Source organism: Garra rufa, chromosome 5, assembly GCF_049309525.1.
Source record: "Garra rufa chromosome 5, GarRuf1.0, whole genome shotgun sequence".
Classification (NCBI taxonomy): domain Eukaryota; kingdom Metazoa; phylum Chordata; class Actinopteri; order Cypriniformes; family Cyprinidae; genus Garra; species Garra rufa.
Window position 1 is genome coordinate 47,692,505 of NC_133365.1, and position 22,503 is coordinate 47,715,007.

Sequence of the window (22,503 nt, forward strand, 5' to 3'; positions counted from 1 at the left end):
TGTGTGGGAGCACATTTCCAACAAAGCTACATAGAATTATAAGTCTCCAGAAACGGTTTGTCAGGATAGCGGCTCATTCAGGTTCACACACATCTTCAGCTCCGCTATTTAAGAAATTGCAGATTTTATCCATTTTTGACATTATCACCTTCCAAATAGGTGTTTTCATGTACAAATTATTTTCATCGGAAGGAAAGATTCCTGGTCAGTTCATGTCATACTTTAAAGTTAACTCAGCTGTTCGTGCCCATAATACTAGGCAGGTAATGGATCTTTCTCCTCCAAACTTCACCACATGTAGAGGCCAATTTTCAATAAGATTTAAAGGTACACAGATATGGAATAGATTTTCTCATGTGGCGAGACAATGCACCTCAATAGAGAGCTTTAAAAGAGTTTTAAGAGGTCTGCTGATGAACTAGCTTGTGTAATTAGTTGATTCTATATTTTTCAGTGTATTTTCATTTTACTGAGAAATGCTTGTTGTTTTATCACCAGTATTACCATGACTTTTTTCTTTTCTTTTTTTTTTATGTTTTGTTGTATTATATTGTGATTGCATTCTTTGGCTATTTTTTATTTTTCTTTGGTGGAGGCTTTAGATAAGCCATACTGGCTTTTTGCCTTCTCCGGCACTGAATATGCACCAGTATGTCCTTGGTGTTGTATTTCTTTTAATTTGTGCAAAAAACACGAATAAACAAAACAAAAAAAAATTCTCGGCTGGGATCATTTAGAGCCCTTTGAAGCTGCATTTAAACTGCATTTTGGAAGTTCAAACTCGGGGGCACCATAGAAGTAAGTCCATTTTATGGAGAGAAATCCTGAAGTGTTTCCATTTAAAAAACATAATTTCTTTACGACTGAAAAAAGAAAGACATGAACATCTTGGAAGACAAGGGGGTGAGTACATTATCTGTAAATTTTTATGTTGAAAGTAAACTACTCCTTTAAGTAGAGCATCACACATAGACTTTCACACTTGTAGTTCGGTTTGTTTGGTTCATTTGGTCCGGACCAAAAAGGAAAATTATACATTTGGTCCTGGTCCACTTGGCGTTCACACTGGCATTTTTGACTGAGAACCTGAAGATACCAAACCTAAAGGCATAGTGATACATTCACAACCTGATTGGTCATGCTGAATGATGTATATTCCACTTGTTTGGTGCACACCAGGGTTCGTATGGCAGCATTGACATTTACTCAAATGAACCACACTAACAGAGCAATCACACCAGGGCTTTTTTTAATTGAACCAAACATGAAAGTGTGAACACACCCTAAGTTCCTGTGCTAAAAAGAAAACAAGCCAATGCAGAGGTACCAGATGTATTTGATGGATGAATGCTAAAATGATTCATTTATATTTTGTTAATATTTAATAGGTAAAAAAGTGAATATTTAACTACATGTATGATGTGTATAGGTTGTATATTTAATAAAAAAAAATTAATATACATTGCAAGATTTTTTTAAGTTATTATGCTAATCAAGCAAAAGTTTATTTGATCCAAAATACAAAAAAATATTTTTATGTATTATTATTGTAAAATATTAATATTATGTAAAATAGTGTTTTTTCTATTTTAATATACATTAAAAAAAATGTAAGTTATTATTCCTGTGATGCAAAGCTGAATTTTCAGTATCATGATAGTCTTGAGTCTCAATTTTCAGTACTTGAGTCTATAGTGTCACACAATCCTTCAGTATTTAAAATAAATGCTAACAATACACACTACCGTTCAAAAGTTTGGGGCCAGTACATTTTTGTGTACAAGAAAATTAATACTTTTATTCATCAGAGGGTGTGTTAAATTGAAAAAAAAAAAGGGATAGCAAAGACCTATATATATATATATATATATATATATATATATATATATATTATACATTTTATTTAAAAAAGAATCCTGAAAAGTATCACAAGTTCCAAAAAAATATTTGGCAGCACAACTGTTGCCAACATAGATCATTCTAATAATAAATCAGCATATTAAAATGATTTATGAAAGATCATGTGACACTTAGGACTGGAGTAATGACTGATGAAAATTCAGCTTTGCATCACAGGAATAAATTATACTTTAAAGTATATTAAAATAGAAACCATTATTTTATATTGTAATAACATTTTGCAATATTACAGTTTTTTTTCAGTATTTTTGATCAAATAAATGCAACCTTGGTGAGCATAAGAGAACTTAAAAACATTTAAGATTTAATTAATATTCCAATTATCAATAATTTATATTTAACTGCCATTTTATTAATTTATTAATTACATTTTACTTGTAAAGAATTTATTCAGTTAATCACATGCAAATTGGTATTTTTCCCCAAAATTCTATTCAGCGTTTAAACAGTAATTAATTATTTTAAATACACTACTGTTTACATTTTTTTTTAAATACCTAATAAATTATTTCAGCTAAAAATCTAAAAAAAAAAAAAAAAAAAAAAAAAAAGAGCAGCAGCAGAACTGTTTTCTAAATTCATAATAATGTTTCTTAAAAATCAAATCAGCATATTATAATGATTTCTGAAGGATCATGTGACACTGAAGACAAGTAATGATGCTGAAAATTCAGCCTTGCCACTCCAGGAGTAGATTACATTCTAAAATTAAACAACAATTAAAATAGAAAACAGCTGTATTACTACATTGTAATAATATTTCACAATATTACCATTTTTACAGTTTGTGCTTAAATGCAGTCTTGGTGAGCATGAAACGTATTTCAGAAATAATAATGTTTACATTAGGTCTAATTTATGGAAATGGATCTTGAAAGTGTTTTTAATGTTTTGTCAATGCGATTAAATGAAACCACACGCTCGCATCCAAACCCACGGCTTTCAAAGGCATGTCAACAAACCCAATGTCAGTAAACCCAAATGCACATCCCACGCTGAGAATGTTGCTGGTAAGCTAGTTTGTCTCAAAGGGTTTGGTAGTCTGATTAGCTAGAACAGTTATGCATGGTTTTCCTAAAAGAAATTGTTTAAACTTTACAGCACAATTGATGTCATGATCAAAGCGTTTTTGTGTTTCCTCAGATTTGCTCACCTCAGTGCACAGTTTGGTGCAAGCAGCTCATATTCCACCTGATGAGTTGAGCCACGGCCAATATTCACAGACTGATCATAGTCCACTTTGATGGAGTCTCGAACATAGTAGGTCTTGGGAATCTCTGATCCAAAGGTGATCTGAGAAAAACCAAAACCTTTATTTAATGTGCTTGGCTGAGATGAGCTGGAAATAATGAGAATTGAAAATGGAAAAAACAAAGGAGGATGAAACTTACAAAAGCATCATGAGTGCAAAAAGATAAAAGCCTGACATTTTAACATTAGTAAAGCACTTTATGGGAAACAGGAAACAGAAGGTAAAAAACAGACAGGAAAGCAGCCCAAATCAAAGTGGCTTGTAATAAGGAACAACAAATGACCTTTACATGCACTGTTTGAGATTCATTTTCCTACATATAGGTGGAGTATTCTACTTTGAAGCTTGAAGAGAAAATGTTGGAAGATTACAGTGTGTGCTCATGTTTAACTGTTTTCAAGAACTCAAAATATAGAATATAAATAACAGAATTAACAATCTAAACTGTCACTGAATATGATAAGAAAACAACTTCACAGCATGAACATCAGACACTTTATAAAGAGTTAAGGTCACGTTGTCTGGAGTCACAGACTCACATATAAAGATGATGGTTGAGAAAAGGTATGTCACTCAAAACGGTGCACTTTCATATACATTTTCATACATGTACACAAATGCAGACACTCACAATCACAGACAAAAGTTCATTTTGCATATGACTCAACATATATTAAATCCCAATTCACATACTGTTAGTGCATTCCAAATAATATCTTACTATACTATACAAAAGGTGCATGGATGGTCTTAAGTAGCACGGGTATTTTTGTAGCAATAGCCAAAAATACAATGTATGCGTCAAAATTATCGATTTTTCTTTTATGCCAAAAATCATTAGCATATTAAGTAAAGATCATGTTCCATAAAGATATTTTGTAAAGTTTCTACCATAAATATATAAAAACTTGATTTTTGATTAGTAATATGCATTGCTAAGAACTTCATTTGGACAACTTTAAAGGCGATTTTCTCAATATTTAGATTTTTTTGCACCCTCAGATTCCAGGTTTTCAAATAGTTGTATCTCAGACAAACACTGTCCTATTTTAACAAACAATATATCAACGGAAAGCTTATTCACTCAGCTTTCAGATGACGTAAGAATCTCAATTTCCACAAATTTACACTTATGACTGGTTTTGTGGTCCAGGGTCACATATAATATAGAGCCCTATGATTTCAGCAATGCGGAAAACATGGACAGAATCGCAGAATCCAGTCATAAAAATGGAATGGAATGTATAACATGGAATGTCACGGAATCTGCCAAATTTTGGATTATTAAAATCAAAAGTAGGTCAGTACACTTAGATTAAAATGCTATATGAACTAGTGTGTGTCAATATCAAGCCTCAAAAAATCTAAAATATTACTTAATGTAATAATAGTTCTAAGAATATTTACCAGAAATTATTAACCAGAAAAAATGTACTTTAACAACTTTAACATACCATTAATTATTTAGAGATGCTTTTGATTAATTAAATGTAATGAAACCAATAAAATAGAATCCAAAACATTTATAGAAAACTAAATTTTCTTAGAAAAAATAAATAAATATAATAATAATAATAATTATAATTATATATACATACATATATACATATATATATATATATATATATATAAATGCAAAAAATCTAAATACTGAAAAAAATCACCTTTAAAGTTCTCCAAATTAGGTTCTTAACAATGCATATTACTAATCAAAAATTACATTTTGATATATTTACAGTAGGAATTTTACAAAAAATCTTCATAGACATGATATTTACTTAATTTGCTAATGATTTTTGGCATAAAATAAAAATAAAAAATTTTGACCCATGCAATGTATTTTTGGCTATTGCTACAAATATACCCCAGCGACTTAAGACTGGTTTTGTGGTCCAGGGTCACACACACACATACATATATATATATATATATATATATATATATATAGGGCCATAAAATTTAAATTTTTGCTATAATAAATTGCTGTTAAATTGTGCAAGTTTCATGATCTCCATTAAGTAGAAATGCTTTTTGATCAATAAATATATATATAAATATATAACCCCAAAATATTGAACAGTAATGTAATACAATTGAAGATGGATAAAATCTAGTTTCATCTTAATTTTTGTTCCTGTTATATTATTCCATTTCATCCAGAAATGTGTCACATAATAAAAAAAAAAAAGAGTAGTTGGTACATACTCAAAAGCACATATTTTTGTAATGTGTAGTAAAAGCATGTGAATTGAAATTAAGCCACATCTTAATTTTCACTCCATAAAACATTCTTGTGTAAAGACATTCCAATAGAAGCCTGTTGTTCTGTGATTTGCGTAAGTCTCGACATCTCATTCAAACATGCAGTGACTCTATCTATGCTCATTAGTACGAACAGATCCTTCTTGTGTACTTGCATCCGTCCCCCTTTAGTGATTTTCCCATGAAGGAAGTGCTCTGGTTTTCTTTAAGGTTAATTACAGGTTTAATAGGCAAGGAAATTGCCATCAGTATGTCACACCAGTGGGAAAACAAGCACTCTAACCCTCTTAAAGCAAAATAAACTACTATCTTCAGCTCTCTAGCCTTAAACACAGAAAACAAACATTTTGACTTGTGCAATATCACAGTCCAACAAAGACTCCAAGGATTACAGTTAATAAATATTTCTAACTAAATAACTAAACATCAGTCCATTTTGAGTGTTCACAAAGTCTTCTGAGGTCTTTTATTAGCACTTCCAGTCCTGAAGGGGGCAGCTGCTTTACCTGTGTATCTACATAGAGACACAAAACGCCTCAGTTCAGAACTGTAGATGTGATTCGTGTTTCAAATCCTGCATGTGCACTAGCAAAAGAATATTTTTGGAAACAGAAATGTAGATTTTAGATTGAAACTTGTCATTTTTGTGGCACTTGTTACATGTACACACAAAAAATAAATAATAGAGAAGATTGGACAAAGCTTAATTGTCTAAAAGGAATAGTTTTAACAAATGAAAAGTTTACTTAACCTGAAGCAATATTATAGACACAGTTGAGGTCAAAAGTTTACATCCCCCTTTCAGAATCTGCAAAATCTTAATTATTTGACCAAAATAAGAGGGATCTTACAAAATGCATGTTATTTTTTATTTAGTACTGACCTGAATAAGATATTTCACATAAAAGATGTTTACATGTAGTCCACAAGAGAAAATAATAGTTGAACTTATAAAAATGACCTTGATCCCCTTGGGTCTTAATACTGTATTCTAGGGATGTAACGGTATCAAAACTTCACGGTACGGTAATACCTCGGTATGAATGACACGGTACGGTATTTATTGAATCATTTACAGGAAAAACAAAACTAATGAAGAGACTCGAAAAAAGTGCCAGAAGTGTTTATTAAACAGTTTACATGAACACTGAACATATCAATGGCATACGAATTAGCCATCTATCTGTAAACTTTTAAACAGGAACTTCAATTTTTCAATTTTAATAACAAAAAATTATTAAACCATGTAACCACGTTACTTTTTTTCGCAGTACTTTAGCCTACTTTGTGTAGTAACGAAAACATTCATTTCAGTGGAAAAATAAGTCCAAAACTCTGTTTTAACATTTTGAACAATAGGGCTCCACAATCTTTTGCTTTTTTTTTTTCTTGTGTGTTTTTATTTTTCTGATAATCAAATGAAAGAATAAACATTTATTTTTAATCAAATGAAAAATGAACCCTTTTAATTTTTGGCAAACAAACAGAGGTTTACTGTTAAAATCAATACATGGAAGAAAAATTATATTCAGTTTAAAACGTTTAAATAATAATTGTAGTATTTTTGTTCTACAATTAAGTGGTTAATCTTGTTGTAATATTTATTTTTTATCATATTGTTTTATGTAAATTATTTAAATAGGAATATATGCACACCTACATTATACTGTACAAAAGTAATACAAGACTAATATTGTTCTGTTACATGTTAAACCGTACTTTTATTTGGACAGGTTGCCGGAAAGTTTCTGTGTGTATACCGTAGTATGATATGATAGTTTTCTCAAATGAAACGGTAAAAGTGACACTCACAGCAGCTTTGGAGACTGAGTTATCTGTTCATGTGAGATGCAAAGGCAAAAAATAAGCGTGAGCGTCACGCGTGCTTCAGTATGAGTGTAGTAAAAAAAAAACGTGTATTCATACACACAGAGGCAAACGGAACATGCAGGATTCATATTAAAACGGTCTTTCTCCATTTCAGTTTTCACAGACACTAGTCCATATCGCGATTTGAATTAAGTGACAGACCAACTTTTGATTTATTAATCCAATAATCGACAAATTCCGTGGCATTTCGCTCTATAGTAAATTCCGTTTTTATGAATGGAGTCCGCGATCCAGTCCGTGTTTTCGCGGAGGAGACATTGTAAACGCGTGACAGTGTAGAGACAGAAATGACATGCCTTCGTGTAAATAAGATAAATAACATAAGGCAATTTAGTTTGTTTAATAAAAGAACAATGTATAGACCTGTTCTATAGGAAAGATAACCTTAAATGACTTCTATTGTGATCTGGCGCTATATCGAAAATCAAATGAACTTGACGTTCAAGGGGGGCGGGCAACAGACCGCAAAGGATGACGGCCACACCTGGACTGATGGGAATTGTAGTTCCCGCTACCTCCCGTTCGCTCCATTCGCCTGAGCAAACTTTTCTTAGAAGAACTATGGTTTTATCGAGTCATGCGACCACGGTAGTATCGAAAAAATTTGCTATTGCGGTACGACGGTATTTACAATACCGTTACATCCCTACAGTGTATTCTTAACTGAATGATCCACAGCTGTTTTTTTTTTTTTGGTGATAGTTGTTAATGAGTCCCTTGTTTGTCCTGAAGTTAAACTGCCTGCTGTTCTTCAGAAAAATCCCACAAATTCTTTGGTGGTCAGCATTTTTGTGTATTTGAACTCTTTCCAAAACTGACTGCATGACTTTGAGATCCATTTTTTCACACTGAGGACAACTGAGGGTCTCATATGCAACTATTACAGAAGGTTCAAATGATGCTTCAGAAAAAAAAAACAACATGCATTAAAAGCCAGGGGGTGAAAACTTTTTTAATTTAAAGAACGGTAAATTTAACTTATTTTGTCTTCTGGGAAACATTTAAGTATCGTCTGTAGCTTCTGAAGGGCAGAACTAAATGAAAAAATCCGATTTTTAGGCAAAATGTACACATCTTCATTATTTTCAAAAGTTTTCTCCCCGACTCTTAATGCATTGTGTTTCCTTCTGGCACATTTTTCTGAAGAACAGCAGGCACTTTAACTGTTCAGGACAAACAAATGACTCATGAACTCAACTTTCAACTATTGTTTATCACTAAACAAAAATCACAGCTGTGGATCATTCAGGTAACAACACAGTATTAAGAATCAAGTGTATGTAAACTTTTAAACATGGTCATTTTTATAAATTCAAATATTATTTTCTTTTTTGGACTATATGTAAACATATTTTATGTGAAATAACGTATTCATGTCAGTACTAAATAAACAATAGCATAATAAACATTTTGCAGATTATGAAAGGGGGGTGTAAACTTTTTACCTCAATTGTACAAGTATAATAATATGATATATTAGCTAGCAATAGTTTGAAGTTAAAAACATCTTAATGATGGATTGGTTTCTCACAAACATGCAGCTTTTCTCTTCACAAGACCTATTGACAGACTGGAGTTGTGTGCATTATGATGCACCATTCCATTGTGAACAAGTGACGTAATGCTACATTTCTCCAAATCTGTTCTGAAATTTTCATTTTTGGGTGAACTATTTCATATTCGTCATATTTTGTAGATTGTAGTTGACCTTAAGTGTCATGAAAGGAACCTACAAATAAAAATGAATGAATTAAAGTTTGACAAGTGCTTTTCAAGTGCCAGTGCTGCTGCCATAACAGCCCTTTCCCCTTCACATTCAGGATTTATCACAAACAGAATCATATCCACAACACAGACAGATTGGAGGGGAAGATTAGTCAAGTCATGTGTTACAAAGCTGCAACCTTGCCAGATGATCAACTGAGTAATCAGCCTATGCAACAGCCAGTGGAGCAATCCAACGGGCTCTCCTCCAGATTACACCACAGTGTATCATAAAGAAATTCATAATGTTTTGTAATCATAAACTGATATAGATAAATAACCATTTGACAGCTATTCCACCCTCAGTTGCTTTGAGACACTAATGAACACTAAAATGCATCTATAAGGAGGCTGTTAGAGGCAACAGATGGACTATGTTGCTATACTATATTTCCTGGTGTTACTGATACTAGGATAAGCAGGAAGCTCATATAGGTTTGAACTAAATAGGTGAATATGCAAATTCAAAACAATAAACTGAGCAACACAGAGCAGGGAGGGACAAACACTAATGTTGGCTCTTCTAACTTTTAGTCTGACACTTTTGTGAGCTGAACACAGCACTGTTGGATGTTTTTACTATTAAATAATACAAAATCAATAATAAAATCTGAATCAAACTCCTATGCTTCTGACCATAAAACATTTTTCTGTGACACTAGGTAAGCAAGAAACAAACAGCATACAAACAGTCCAAAATAAATGTTGGCTATATGGCTATAAAACTGCCTGTTGCATTACTTCCTAAAGATTAGATTTAGATTTTTGATATTTTTTACTAGTGGATGCAGGACGCTATAGTTCATTTATGTAAGTGAGCATATCAAAGGCAAATATAGGAAACTGTGACATATTATGCCCAAAAAATCTTTATACAGTGGACTACCAGTAAAATTTATGAAAATTTGGGACCAAATATTATTTAGACACTTTGACAGAATAAAACTAAGCATTGCTTGGTAAGCTTGCTTTTTGGTTGATTTCATCCATTACATGCCTTTCTTTCAAAGTTATCTGATATAAAGATGAATTTGTTTTGACACAGTTTAACTCTGAGTTCTTGTCATATCTCATCACCATTTTCTAAACTATAGAGAATCAACTGTGATAATGTGGGAAATGTTAAAGGTTGTCTGAATAAATTTTGGTTTGACTGTATTTGTAGCATATAATGATCTTCATCATATACAAGCCAGTAAAAGTTTCTGTTATGCCAATTGTCTAAAAACATGATCTTGTTCCTCATATTTACATTTTAGTGGTTTACCGCATGACTGTGTGTCCACATGAAGATCCAGAGTTGCGATAAGAAAAAACTGCTAAACTGCTGATGGTAGATTTTCCACTGAGGAAAACCCTTTTTTGTACACGCAATGGTCAACGTATTTTTCTTTGATACTCTAACTATATCTCTACTATTTGATTTGCTCATACAATTATGATTTTAATTGTAAATTAAACCATGAATTATTTAGCAATAAAGGTGATAATTAAGTGTTATTTATATAAATATCTAAACATACTTTAGTTTAAACTATGGAAGCTTGTTTCCGCTATGGGGTGATAAAAGGTAATTGTGACTTTTTATCTCACAATTTAGACATTTTTCTTGAAATTCTGAACTTATATCTTACATAAAAAGAATTTGTGAGATATAAACTCATAATTGAAATATATTAACACAGAATAGCAAGATATAAAATCACAATTCTGAGAAAAAAGTAAAAACTGCAAGATTAATTTTTCATGCAAACTCATAATTCTGACAAATATAGTAAGAAAAGGAAAAAAAGTCTGAACTGTGAGATTAAAAAGTCACATTTAGCTTTTTTTATTGTTTTTTCTGTGGAGGAAAAAAGCTTCCATATAAAGTAAAACAAATGAACTCGAAATGCAAAACTGTAGAGAGACTAAACTAATATTAATAGTTCTCTTCCTACTTTTTTAATGTATTAATCAAAAATAATCCTCACAAATTGTTCTAAACAGATTTATGTTCAAACCAACAAAAGCTACTTATGTGACCCTAGACCACAAAAATATAGATTTATATATCGTATGAAAGCTGAATAAAAAAAGCTTTCCATTGATGCATGGTTGGTTAGGACAGGATTTGGCCGATACAACCATTTGAAAATCTGGAATTTAAGGGTGCAAAAAATGAAGTTCTTAGCAATGCTTATTAGTAACCATAAATTAAGTTTTGCTATATTTATGGTAGGAAATTTACAAAATATCTACATGGAACGTGATCTTTACTTTTTTTTGGCATAAAAAGAAAAAACTACAATTTTTACCCATATAATGTTTTGTTGGCTATTATTACAAATATTCCTGTGATACTTAAGACTGGTTTTGTGGTCCAGGGTCACATATAAACAACAGGATAAGAAAAATGATCTTAATTTCAAAGACATTCTCGGAAACCTCTTAGTATTTTACTAATTTTGGCTAAGTTCAGCACAAATGTAAGCACAGCTCAATCAACAAACTTGAAAAAGAAATTCTTTAAATTTCTAAAATGAAGAATCCTCCTGTGCTTCACTGCTGATTTCAGAGTAAAGCATCAGATAGACAACACTCTATGTCAGTCAATAAAGTTGGTTTTGCACATGGTTAAACCTCAAGGTTCATAAGGAAACTGCTGACTAATTCTCAAGTGGCTGTCGCAACTTCCTAAATATCTTATGTGCCATTTCATCTTAAAAAGTTTAGTTACAGCTAAACATTACCTCATTAGCAGTTCATTGTCACTTAGCCAACATTAGTGTGATACGTGAGCTTTGTTTCTTACTCACCCTGGTCCTACATCTGGGGTCACCGTCAGGGTCAGTCATTTTGCCTCCATAGTATGCTGGGAGCTCCTCAGGATCGATGTATTTCTGTAAAAGCTCTTGCCAGTTTGCTGAGGAGACAGACATAGAAGCTTCGTCACACTTCACTTAATGATAAAATTCATTTGATTTATGCCAAAACATCTGGATGGCAGCTGTGGGTACTTCTGCTGAGTATTTCGACTGTCAGCAGTTATAAACAAACATAGGAAACACACTTACAGAAAACAATTCAATTGGAGAATTAGCAAGTTAGTTTTTAACAGCAGTAGCTGTAGCTAGTAATTTACTGTAAACACATGTCTTGTTTGTTTATATGCACCAAAGGATGACTTAAAATTAGTCTGTGGTCACAGGATGTCAAACATACAGTACGCAGGCAATCAAGATGGAAAAACTCAGAATATTCCTTTAGGAAACACCCCAGCGAATCCATCACCCAAAGATATTTGCTAAACTTCCCATGAAATGCATTTAGATACAGCTGAATGATGGGAATTTCTTTGAAAATGGGTATGTGTGATATGCGTGTTCCCTTACATCCAAGTACGACGACCTTACGGCGAGTGTCCTCACTCAGAAAATGTTTCACCAGATTGTAAGCCACAGGAAACAGCTTGGGTGCTGCAACAGAAGCAGTCTTGAGATTCAGATTTCAAAAGCGGTATACCATAGTGACATGCGCAATATGTATTGCTTACTAAGATGTGCTAATACGCCAAAGTTAGAAAAATACTACTGACCTTTAATGACCAATAACCTTTTGAGGCCCTCTGGATAGTTATCTTCAAACATAGTGAGAACCTATCAAGGAAAATTAAATACATAAATATAAGTCTAATGCAAGTGAAAGAGCCAAACAATATAATAATAATCAAGATCTAAATTAAGAAAAAAAAACAGACCTCTCCATAAGTCTCTATTGCAGGCTTGTATAAGTGTTTCATTCCAAGACCTTCACAGTCGTAGACCATAGTAATGGACTCAATGTTTCTACCCAGCTGGGAGGGAAGAAATAGAAACCAGACAGACATAAACTATTAAATATGCACTGAAACCATGATATGATTCATTAAACCCTCAGTTCTTCGAAAAAAGCAGTTCATCTCAGGTCTAGAACAAACTACACAAGTTTTGTTCCCCTTTAGACATAACATATTTATTTGAATCAAAATTTAGGTTAATGTTTCTATAATTTAGCAACACATTTTCGTATTCACAGTCCTCTGATGTTGGTTAATGGTCACATGGCATACAAGTAAATTTATATGTTTAGTTCAGGCATGAATGAAAATTCTGTTATTAATTACTTACCCTCTTGTCATTCCAAACCCGTAAGACCTCGCTTCATCTTTGAACACAAATTAAGATATTTTGGATGAAAGCCAGAGAGTTTTCTTACTATTTTAATGATGTCCTTACTACCTTTCTGGTTCTTGAACGTGTGACTTGCGTTGCCGTCTATGCAGTGTGAGAAAGCTTGCAGATTTCATCAGAAAAATCTTAATTTGTCTTCTGAAGACGTTACAGGTCTTGTAGGTTTGGAACAACATGAGGGTGAGTAATTAAAGACAGAATATGTAAGAGTTCAATCTGAGCTTGGCAACTTGGTGGTGCTATATGAAGGAAAAAACCTACACAACCTAAACCTACACAAGCATCTGTCCTATTAACATGAACAGCGCTTGGTCTCGGTCCAAAGTGCCACAAGTATCCATAAGGACATTTGCGTATCTCAAAAAAACACGACCATCATTGGCCGATGAAGTTCTAACACCTATCAGACTAGGTTAACTGAGGCCAATTGGAATGAAACTAGGTGGGCCTGTTTGACTCATGGTCCCTGAGGTCTGTGATAAATTTGAAAGAAATTGGACACTAGGGGGAGATATTGCATTTTTCAAGGGCATAAACAATTGTGCAATGCAGTTTTTCACACATATATGCAATATTTGTATCATGTGACAGAACTCTTCATTCTGGACCACTTTTCCTCTAGAACCACTGCTGTCAATTGAATTGTTTGTTAAATGATTAAGATGATGTAAAAAATCTACTTTTGTGAACTAGTCCTAGGTTTTCAATTTGGAAAAAAAAAAAACACTGCAGTACAATTCTACAGACTCTCTAGGTCAATAATTAACAAAAAAAAAAAAATTACAATTTACCCTTAATCTGTAACAAGGTCATTTTGAAAAGGGGCCTGTCTGAATTTACCCCAAATTCTATAAAGCCTAAAGGAAAACTCAAAACTTCACGAAACCTGGTGAGCGCATGCGACAGTTTTAAGTTTTAAGGAGATCAGACCACATCTGGCAGTATGACTGTTATAAAAGTTACAAAACACAAAACATTTCCATTGAAAATTACATGTATTTGCAAAAAAAAGGCTTGCTATATAATGTATTTTTGCATATGTGCTTAAATGCCTATTTTTCAATTTTATTTTTGTAATTGCAGAGACATGGTGATTGTAAAAATAATAGATGGGGGCAAAAATTATCTCTCTATGCTATTTATGTTCACTACCAAAACTATTCCACTCCTCACCACTTTTCACAGTCGCACACCTACCCGTTCGCTCTGTAAGTCGCACTCTTTCTGCAGGATCTCAATGTCTCTGACTTTAGACTTGACTAAGTCCTGCTTGGACGCTGAATGCATCAGACCCTTAGGGTCCATAGGTCCAACGACGTCATACCAGACCGGGCTTCCTTCACGGTCATGGCCACACATGCCACCAGACAGATACTTCTCTATTACCTGAGCACAAACATAAAAATCAAGAGTAAATACTAAAACTCTTAAAATGGGTCATTTTAAGAGTTTGAAAAGTAATGTAAATATCAAACATACTGTGCAAAAGTCTTAGGCCACTAGTATTTTCACCAGCTAAACAATAGTTTTAAGTTAGTTATTTCTATTTTTTTGCTGTAGAGTGTCACTAGGAAATATCAGTTTACATTTGCAAACATTTATTTTGCCATGAATTGTAATTATCCAGTCAGATTTTTGTTTGCACAAGGAGTCTGACAACAGCCAGTGCTCCACACAGAGATCTGATCTCATTATCATCCAGTCTGTATGGAATCACATGAAGAAACACAACAAACTGAGACAGACTAAACCCAGAAGAACTGTGGCAACGTCTCCAAGATGCTTCAAGAAACCTACCTACAAACTACAGTACTGTTAAAAGTTATAGGCACTTACTTAAAGGTTGTATCAGCGATTTCTAGCCTAAAAAATAAAGTGTCAAATTCAGCTGACCTTTCATCACGATTCGCTCGCTGCCTGCCCCATAAATTGTCTGTGAAAAAAACGCGTCTCTCTGGTCAGCCTAGGGTCCGAGATATGCCAAAAAAACAATCGGCACTACCAACCTTTCCACACAAAAACAAACAGTGTTCCAACCAATCAGCGTCAGGGATTTGGTGTTGTGGACTTTCGCTCCGCCTCCCTCACATCCCAGCACCAGTAGGAAAGTCTACAACACCAAACCCCTGACGCTGATTGGTTGGAACACTGTTTTGTTATCTGTGGTGTGTTGATAGCGCCGATTGTTTTTTTTTGGCATATCTCGGACCCTAGGCTGACCAGAGAGACGCGTTTTTTTCACAGACAATTTATGGGACAGTCAGCGAGTGGATCGTGAAGAAAGGTCAGCTGAAATTGACACTTTATGTTTTAGGCTAGAAATCGCTGATACAACCTTTAAATAACCACTTACTTACTTACTTAAAAAAATGCTGTAAAATGAGGATTCTTTTATCATTAAACAAGTGTGTCATACCTCTGGCACCTGCCACTCCGTAGTGATGGTGTCAACTTTCATGTGTTTCCGAAATTCCACATGCTGCACATGAAAAATAACACATGATTAAAAACATGCCTGTCTTTGTGCTCTACAACTGTATTCACATGATCAGGATTCAGAACCATCACCACAGCGAGGTTTGACAGCTTTATCAGTTTTGCCTGAACATAATTTGCCACCATGACTCTGCATATTAGACTGTGCTTTGAACTGAGGTTCAATGGATACTGGTAACAGAGTTCAGAGATACAACAAGATGCCGAGCAAAAGGTCTGTAATAAAAGACCCATGAACTGCACGAGCATCACTCACACAAAGGGAAAGCAAACAGCACTTTGAACACCCAATAGCACAGTATTGCCCATAAGCTGTGATTAGGCAGTGATGTGACTCATCGACTCCTGAATTAAAACCTGAAAAGCACACTTCACTGCACAACTGCTGTCTGTCTGCACCACATTCTATTGAAATATGCTGCATTAATACTTTTGTTATTATTAAGAATTAATCTTATTACTGCAAGCCTAGAAAAAATACATTGCCTGTCAAGTTTGCAATAATTAAAGTTTTTTTTATGTTTTCAAGTCTCTTATTTTCAGGTTTATTACATCATAAATGTTTCTTGAGCAGCAAATCAGCATGTTAGAATGATTGCTGAAGGATCATGTGACACTGAAGACTGGAGTAATGATGCTGAATATTAATCCTTGCATCACTGGAATAAATTACATTTAAAAAAAAATTATTGTAATGATATTTCTACTGACTTTTAAACAACATTAAAATTGTATTGTTGTATTTTGAGCTTCATCAACATGCAGCAATAAACTGATGCTGTGAGTGACAAGCATAGTTACAAAACCAGTGATCCTCCTTTTGGAATCCAATCACACCAGGTGTAATATCAGTTAGATCATATTACATAGTGCTTTTCAACATGCTGTTAAAAGCCTTTAGGTAGCGTACACCAAACGCTGACATAAAGCCTGGTATTGTGAAGGTCATTCACACCCAAATTCATCACACTGCATAAATCCAGAGATTTACAGAAATGCTATTCTTTCAGTATAGTTTAAAACAGTCTGTGCCCAAAGGTTAAAAAATTTACACACCGCATTATTCAGGACTGTGTAAACAGAAGTTTAAATTACAGAACTAGTGATACCAAGAGTTTGTTTATGCACTGAATTAATTCAGGTTCCTCAAATTCTTGGGTTTTTCAGCATTTCTGTGTATTTGAACTCTTTCCAACAATAACTATGATTTTGAGATCCATCTTTTCACACTGAGGACAACTGAGGGACTCATATGCAACTATTACAGAAAGTTCAAATGCTCACCGATGCTTCAGAAGGAAACACGATGCATTAAGAGCCAGGGGTGAAAACTTTTAAACAGAACGAAGATGTGTACATTTCTCTTATTTCATTAAGTACTGCCCTTCAGAAGCTACAGAAGATACTTAGATGTTTCCTAGAAGATAAAATAAGTTAAATTTACTCTGATCTTTAAATTTTGTTCAGCAGTTTGCACCCCTTGCTTTAAATGCATTGTGTTTCTTTCTGGAGCATCTGAGAGGGTCTGTAATAGTTGCATATGAGTCCCTCAGTTGTCCTCAGGTTGAAAAGGTGGATCTCAACATCATACAGTCATTGTTGGAAAGAGTTCAAATGCACAAAAATGTTGAAAAACCAAAAAAAGTTTCTGACCTGAAGGATTTTTCTGAAGAACAGTGGGCAGTTTAACTGTTCAGGACAAACAAGAAACTCATTAACTATCACTAAACAAAAAAAAAAAAAAAAAAAAAAAAAAACAGCTGTGGATCATTCAGATACAAAACAGTATTAAGAATCAAGTGCATGTAAACTTTTGAACAGGGTCACTTTTATAAATTCAACTATTTTCTCTTGTGGACTATATGTAAACATCTTTTATGTGAAATATCTCATTCAGGTCAGTACTAAATAAAAAATAACATGCTTTTTGTATGTTCCTTCTGTATCCTACCATTCAAAAGTATGGGGTCAGTAAGGTTTTTAAAATAAATATATATATACACAATATATGTATTTATTAAAATATATTTATTCAGCAATGATGCATTCAACTGATCAGAAGTGACAGTAAAACATTTATAATGTCACAAAAGATTTCTATTTCAAACAAATGCTATTCTTTTGAACGTTTGACTCATCAAAAAAATCTCACTTTCACAGTTTTCACACTTTTTCAGCCTTGGTGAGCAATCTTTTTTTCAAAACAAAATCTTACTGATCCCAATTTTGAATAGTCGTGAAAAAACTCGAAATAGTATGTTTGTGTGATACCTTGCGCAGCATGGCCTCGGATTTCTGTAGATTGAAATTTCTGGCTGTAAAACAAGAAAGGCATGTAGCAAAAATAATTAGTGAAGAAAATACATTATAACTAATCTATTACAGGAAGCTGGAGTGTCTTGCTGGGTTTGAAATGCAAACCCTCAGTTTCTAGATCTTATCTTTAACCACAAGGCTAATACACAGACAAAATCCTTTAAAGGTTGTATCAGCGATTTCTAGCCTAAAACATAAAGTGTCAATTTCAGCTGACCTTTCTTCACGATCCGCTCGCTGCCTGCCCCATAAATTGTCTGTGAAAAAACCGCGTCTCTCTGGTCAGCCTAGGGTCCGAGATATGCCAAAAAAACAATCGGCACTACCAACCTTTCCACAGATAAACAAACAGTGTTCCAACCAATCTGATTGTTTATCTGTGGAAAGGTTGGTAGTGCCGATTGTTTTTTTGGCATATCTCGGACCCTAGGCTGACCAGAGAGACGCGTTTTTTTCACAGACAATTTATGGGGCAGGCAGCGAGCGGATCGTGATGAAAGGTCAGCTGAATTTGACACTTTATGTTTCAGGCTAGAAATCGCTGATACAACCTTTAATAAACTGGCACACTAACAGTATAAAGAGCAAACATGCTGTGCACGTGACTTTACTCTACATCCTTACTCCACAAGACACGCTTTGTGTCTTAACTCGGTCAAGATAACCTGCACAAAACAGGAAGGCATGTGCCACAGAAACGTACTGTCTGGTAACAGATTAACTGTTCAGCTAAAAAGAAGGAAACTCTGCAAACGTTCAGGCCCATGAGCAGACAAGTTAGGCCACAGTATGCTAACCTTGAACATGTTCCCATGTATTGTAGATAGGCTTACTTTGGAGGGAAAAGCCTATCTTCAATCAGGCATTACCACAAAATATATTCATTACAAATTCAACCCAACCCAATTTCATTTCCACAGTCATGTAAAGTGGATTAGTTTTATTGTCATCTACTCACACTTGTCTGTGCCTGACTGGCCTAGAGACACAACTGACCCAGAATTAGTCAGACATGGAGTCATACGTAAGTATTTAATACTCATAAAGAAGATTATGTGACACAACTGATAAAAGCACTCAAGTGTTTTGTGAAACGGATATGTCAATCGCTTTCTTGCAAAGACTTTTAACGGTAGACACAGTGCCTTCTCCTCTTAAATGCACTACCAGTCAAACAGTTTTGAACAGTAAGGACTCTGTTTTGCTCACCAAGCTAGCATTTATTTGATCCAAAGTACAGCATAAACAGTAAAATGTTGAAACAGTATTACCATTTAAAATAACTGCTTTTAAAATGTAATTTATTCCTGTGATCAAAGCTAAATTTTCAGCATCATTACTCCAGTCTTCGGTTTTATTTTAGATAAATGCTGTTCTTCTGAACTTTCTATTCATTAAAGAAACCTGACAAAACTCTACTCAGCTGTTTACAACATCACAATGATAATAAATGTTTATTGAGCAACAAATCACAAGAATAAATATATTTTAAAATATATTCGAATAGAAAAGTTATTTTAAATAGTAAAAAAATGCAAAATGTTGCTGTACTTTGGATATAAATGAAGGCTTGATGAGCAAAAGAGACTTTTTTAAAAATCTGTTCTTTAGACATTCATTTTATTCATTTATATAATATCTGAAGAAAATGTGAATTTGCTTGTGCAGAAAAAAATCACTGCCACTATATTACAATGATTTGAATCATTGCCAGGGTGTGTTTTTTTTTTAGAATGTTGCTAATGCAGTTGCTAGGGCGTTCTGGGTGGTTGCTATGTGTTTACTGGCTCATCCCCAAGTTTCTTGATATCTCTATGGCATTCCGGTCACTAGATATGGCTTCCATGTAAGTCTAAGAGATTTTTTCACCCATTTTATTGTCCACAATTAAGGCAATAAGTCTAATCGCTTAAAAGCGAAAAAGTAACAGATAGTGCTCATGCTTGTTGCATAAATAGCGCAGGATGAGTTGTGCACCTTGAGGTTAAGGCTTCATTCAATTTCTTATTTGTGTAAGTGAAAATATATTTGACTTGATTTAACATCAGTTAAATGTCTACAGTCATCACAAAGGCTGCATTTATTTGATCAAAAATACAGTAACTGTAATTTTGTGAAATATTATTATAATTAAAAATAACTATTTTTCATTGGAATATATTGTAAAATGTAATTTATTCCTGTGATGAATTTTCAGCATCATTTAGTGTCACATAATCCTTCAGAAATCATTCTAATATGCTGATTTGCTGCTTAAGAAACATTTCAAACATTATAATTGCTGAAAACAGTTGTGCTGCTTACTATTTTTTGTGGAAACTGTGATACATTTATTTTTTCAGTATTCTTTGGTGAAGAGAAAGTTAAAAGAGCATTTACTTGAAATAGACATTTGTTGTAAATGTGTGAACTTCAGTACCTGTGCATTCAACGCTACTGCAGTGAACTTACATTACAGCACTGCAGACCTCAATGACGTGTTTCACAATCGAGTGTTTATCTTATCAACACTTGCAAGACACTACAGCTTTTATTAACGAAATGCACTGTGTCAACTCACTCTAACGCAGCACAAAAGATTATAATACAGGTACAGTTGAAGTCAAAAGTTTACATCCACCTTGCAGATTCTGCAAAATGTTAATTATTTTCTCAAAATATGAGGGATCTTACAAAATGCATGTTATTTATTTAGTACTGACCTGAATAAGATTTCACATAAAAGACGTTTACATATAGTCCACAAGAGAAAATAATAGTCAAATTTATTTAAAAAAATTACCTGTTCAAAAGTTTACATACACTTGATTCTTAATACTGTGTTGTTATCTGAATGATCCACAGCTGTGTTTTTTTTAGTGATAGTTGTTCGTAAGTTCAACTGCCCGCTGTTGTTCAAAAAAATCCTTCAGATCCCACAAATTCTTTGGTTTTTCAGCATTTTTGTGTATTTCAGTCCTTTCCAACAATGACTGTATGATTTTGAGATCCATCTTTTCACACTGAGGACAACTGAGGGACTCATATGCAACTATTACAGAAAGTTCAAATGCTCACTGATGCTCCAGAAGGAAACATGATGCATTAAGAGCCAGGGGTGAAAACTTTTGAACAAAATGAAGATGTGAACATTTTTCTTACTTTGCCTAAATATTACATTTTTTTCCATTTAGTACTGCCCTTTAGAAGCTACAGAAGACACATACATGTTCCTCAGTTGTCAGTGCGAAAAGATCTCAAAATCATACAGTCATTGTTGGAAAGGGCTCAAATACACAAAAATACTGATAAACCAAAGAATTTGTGGGAGCTGAAGGATTTTTCTGAAGAACAGCGGGCAGTTTAACTGTTCAGGACAAACAAGGATATGTAAATCATGTAAACTTTTAAATGGGGTCATTTTTTATAAATTCAACTATTATTTTCTCTTGTGGACTGTAAACATCTTCTATGTGAAATATCTGATTCAGGTCAGTATTAAATAAAAAATAACACGCATTTTGTATGATCCCTCTTATTTTGGTAAAATAATTAACATTTTGCAAATTCTGCAAGGTGCATGTAAACTTTCGACTACATATATGAACAACCCAGATCACTAAGTGAAACACATGCACGGTCATGATTCATGACATTGTTGAGCTTCCATCATGCATGCTAGATGGTGTCACTGTTTATACGAACATACTAATTAAACAATTACATCAGTAATCCTGCATGCTAGTCTCTGTCTGGTGCCTAGAAATCCCTGCAGAAGACTGGCTGCATTCAGAAACACAAAACAGCCTTTGTCAAAACCTGTAAGGCCGCCAGCGAGGTCCTCAAACGCCACTCTGGAGGGTCAGCTAAAAGTTTATAGAACTTTACATTTACGCATTTAGCAGTACAACAGAGGAACAAAAGATAAACTTAGAGGAACTTTAAATATTTAACGCTCCAGTTAACTCTAGACCCTCAAACTAGTTTCTTTTCAGTGTGTTTTCAGTTTTCTATTCAAAAATAAAATAGCCAATAAAGATTCAAAATAAGTGAACCAACAAACAAATTTAGAACATTTCTATCCAGAACAAGTCTTGTGAGTTGTGAGTTCCAGGACTTTCTGAACTTGTCCTTGCCAAAGCTGACTGCAGAGATACACACATCATTGATCCGATTACACTGATTCATACTGAGTCAGTACAGGACATATCATCTCTGTCTAGAACCTTGTCGAAATTGTGTTTGAAAACTCATGATTCTATTCTAAAAAGATTCTATCTTTTAACATTCTATGCAATTAAATTTTTTAGGTGCTATCAGTTTTTCATTCCATAAGATTATGTGACCCCGAACCACAAAACCAGTCATAAGGGTCAATTATCTAATCATCTGAAAGCTGAATAAATTAGCTTT

The 22,503-nt window shown here is 33.7% G+C and overlaps 1 protein-coding gene across 1 annotated transcript in view; it reads right to left on the reverse strand.

Moving 5' to 3' along the window:
- Nucleotides 1–22,503, reverse strand: part of sec14l8 (SEC14-like lipid binding 8) — a 28,139-nt gene that overhangs the window by 4,498 nt on the left and 1,138 nt on the right. Inside the window, exons 3-10 of the mRNA XM_073840658.1 lie at nt 18,067–18,110; nt 15,716–15,778; nt 14,497–14,685; nt 12,828–12,923; nt 12,666–12,726; nt 12,463–12,546; nt 11,887–11,993; nt 3,074–3,213 (exon numbers count right to left, since the gene is read on the reverse strand). Coding sequence (XP_073696759.1) covers nt 3,074–3,213; nt 11,887–11,993; nt 12,463–12,546; nt 12,666–12,726; nt 12,828–12,923; nt 14,497–14,685; nt 15,716–15,778; nt 18,067–18,110 — 784 coding nt within the window. The remainder of the gene's footprint in view (nt 1–3,073; nt 3,214–11,886; nt 11,994–12,462; nt 12,547–12,665; nt 12,727–12,827; nt 12,924–14,496; nt 14,686–15,715; nt 15,779–18,066; nt 18,111–22,503) is intronic.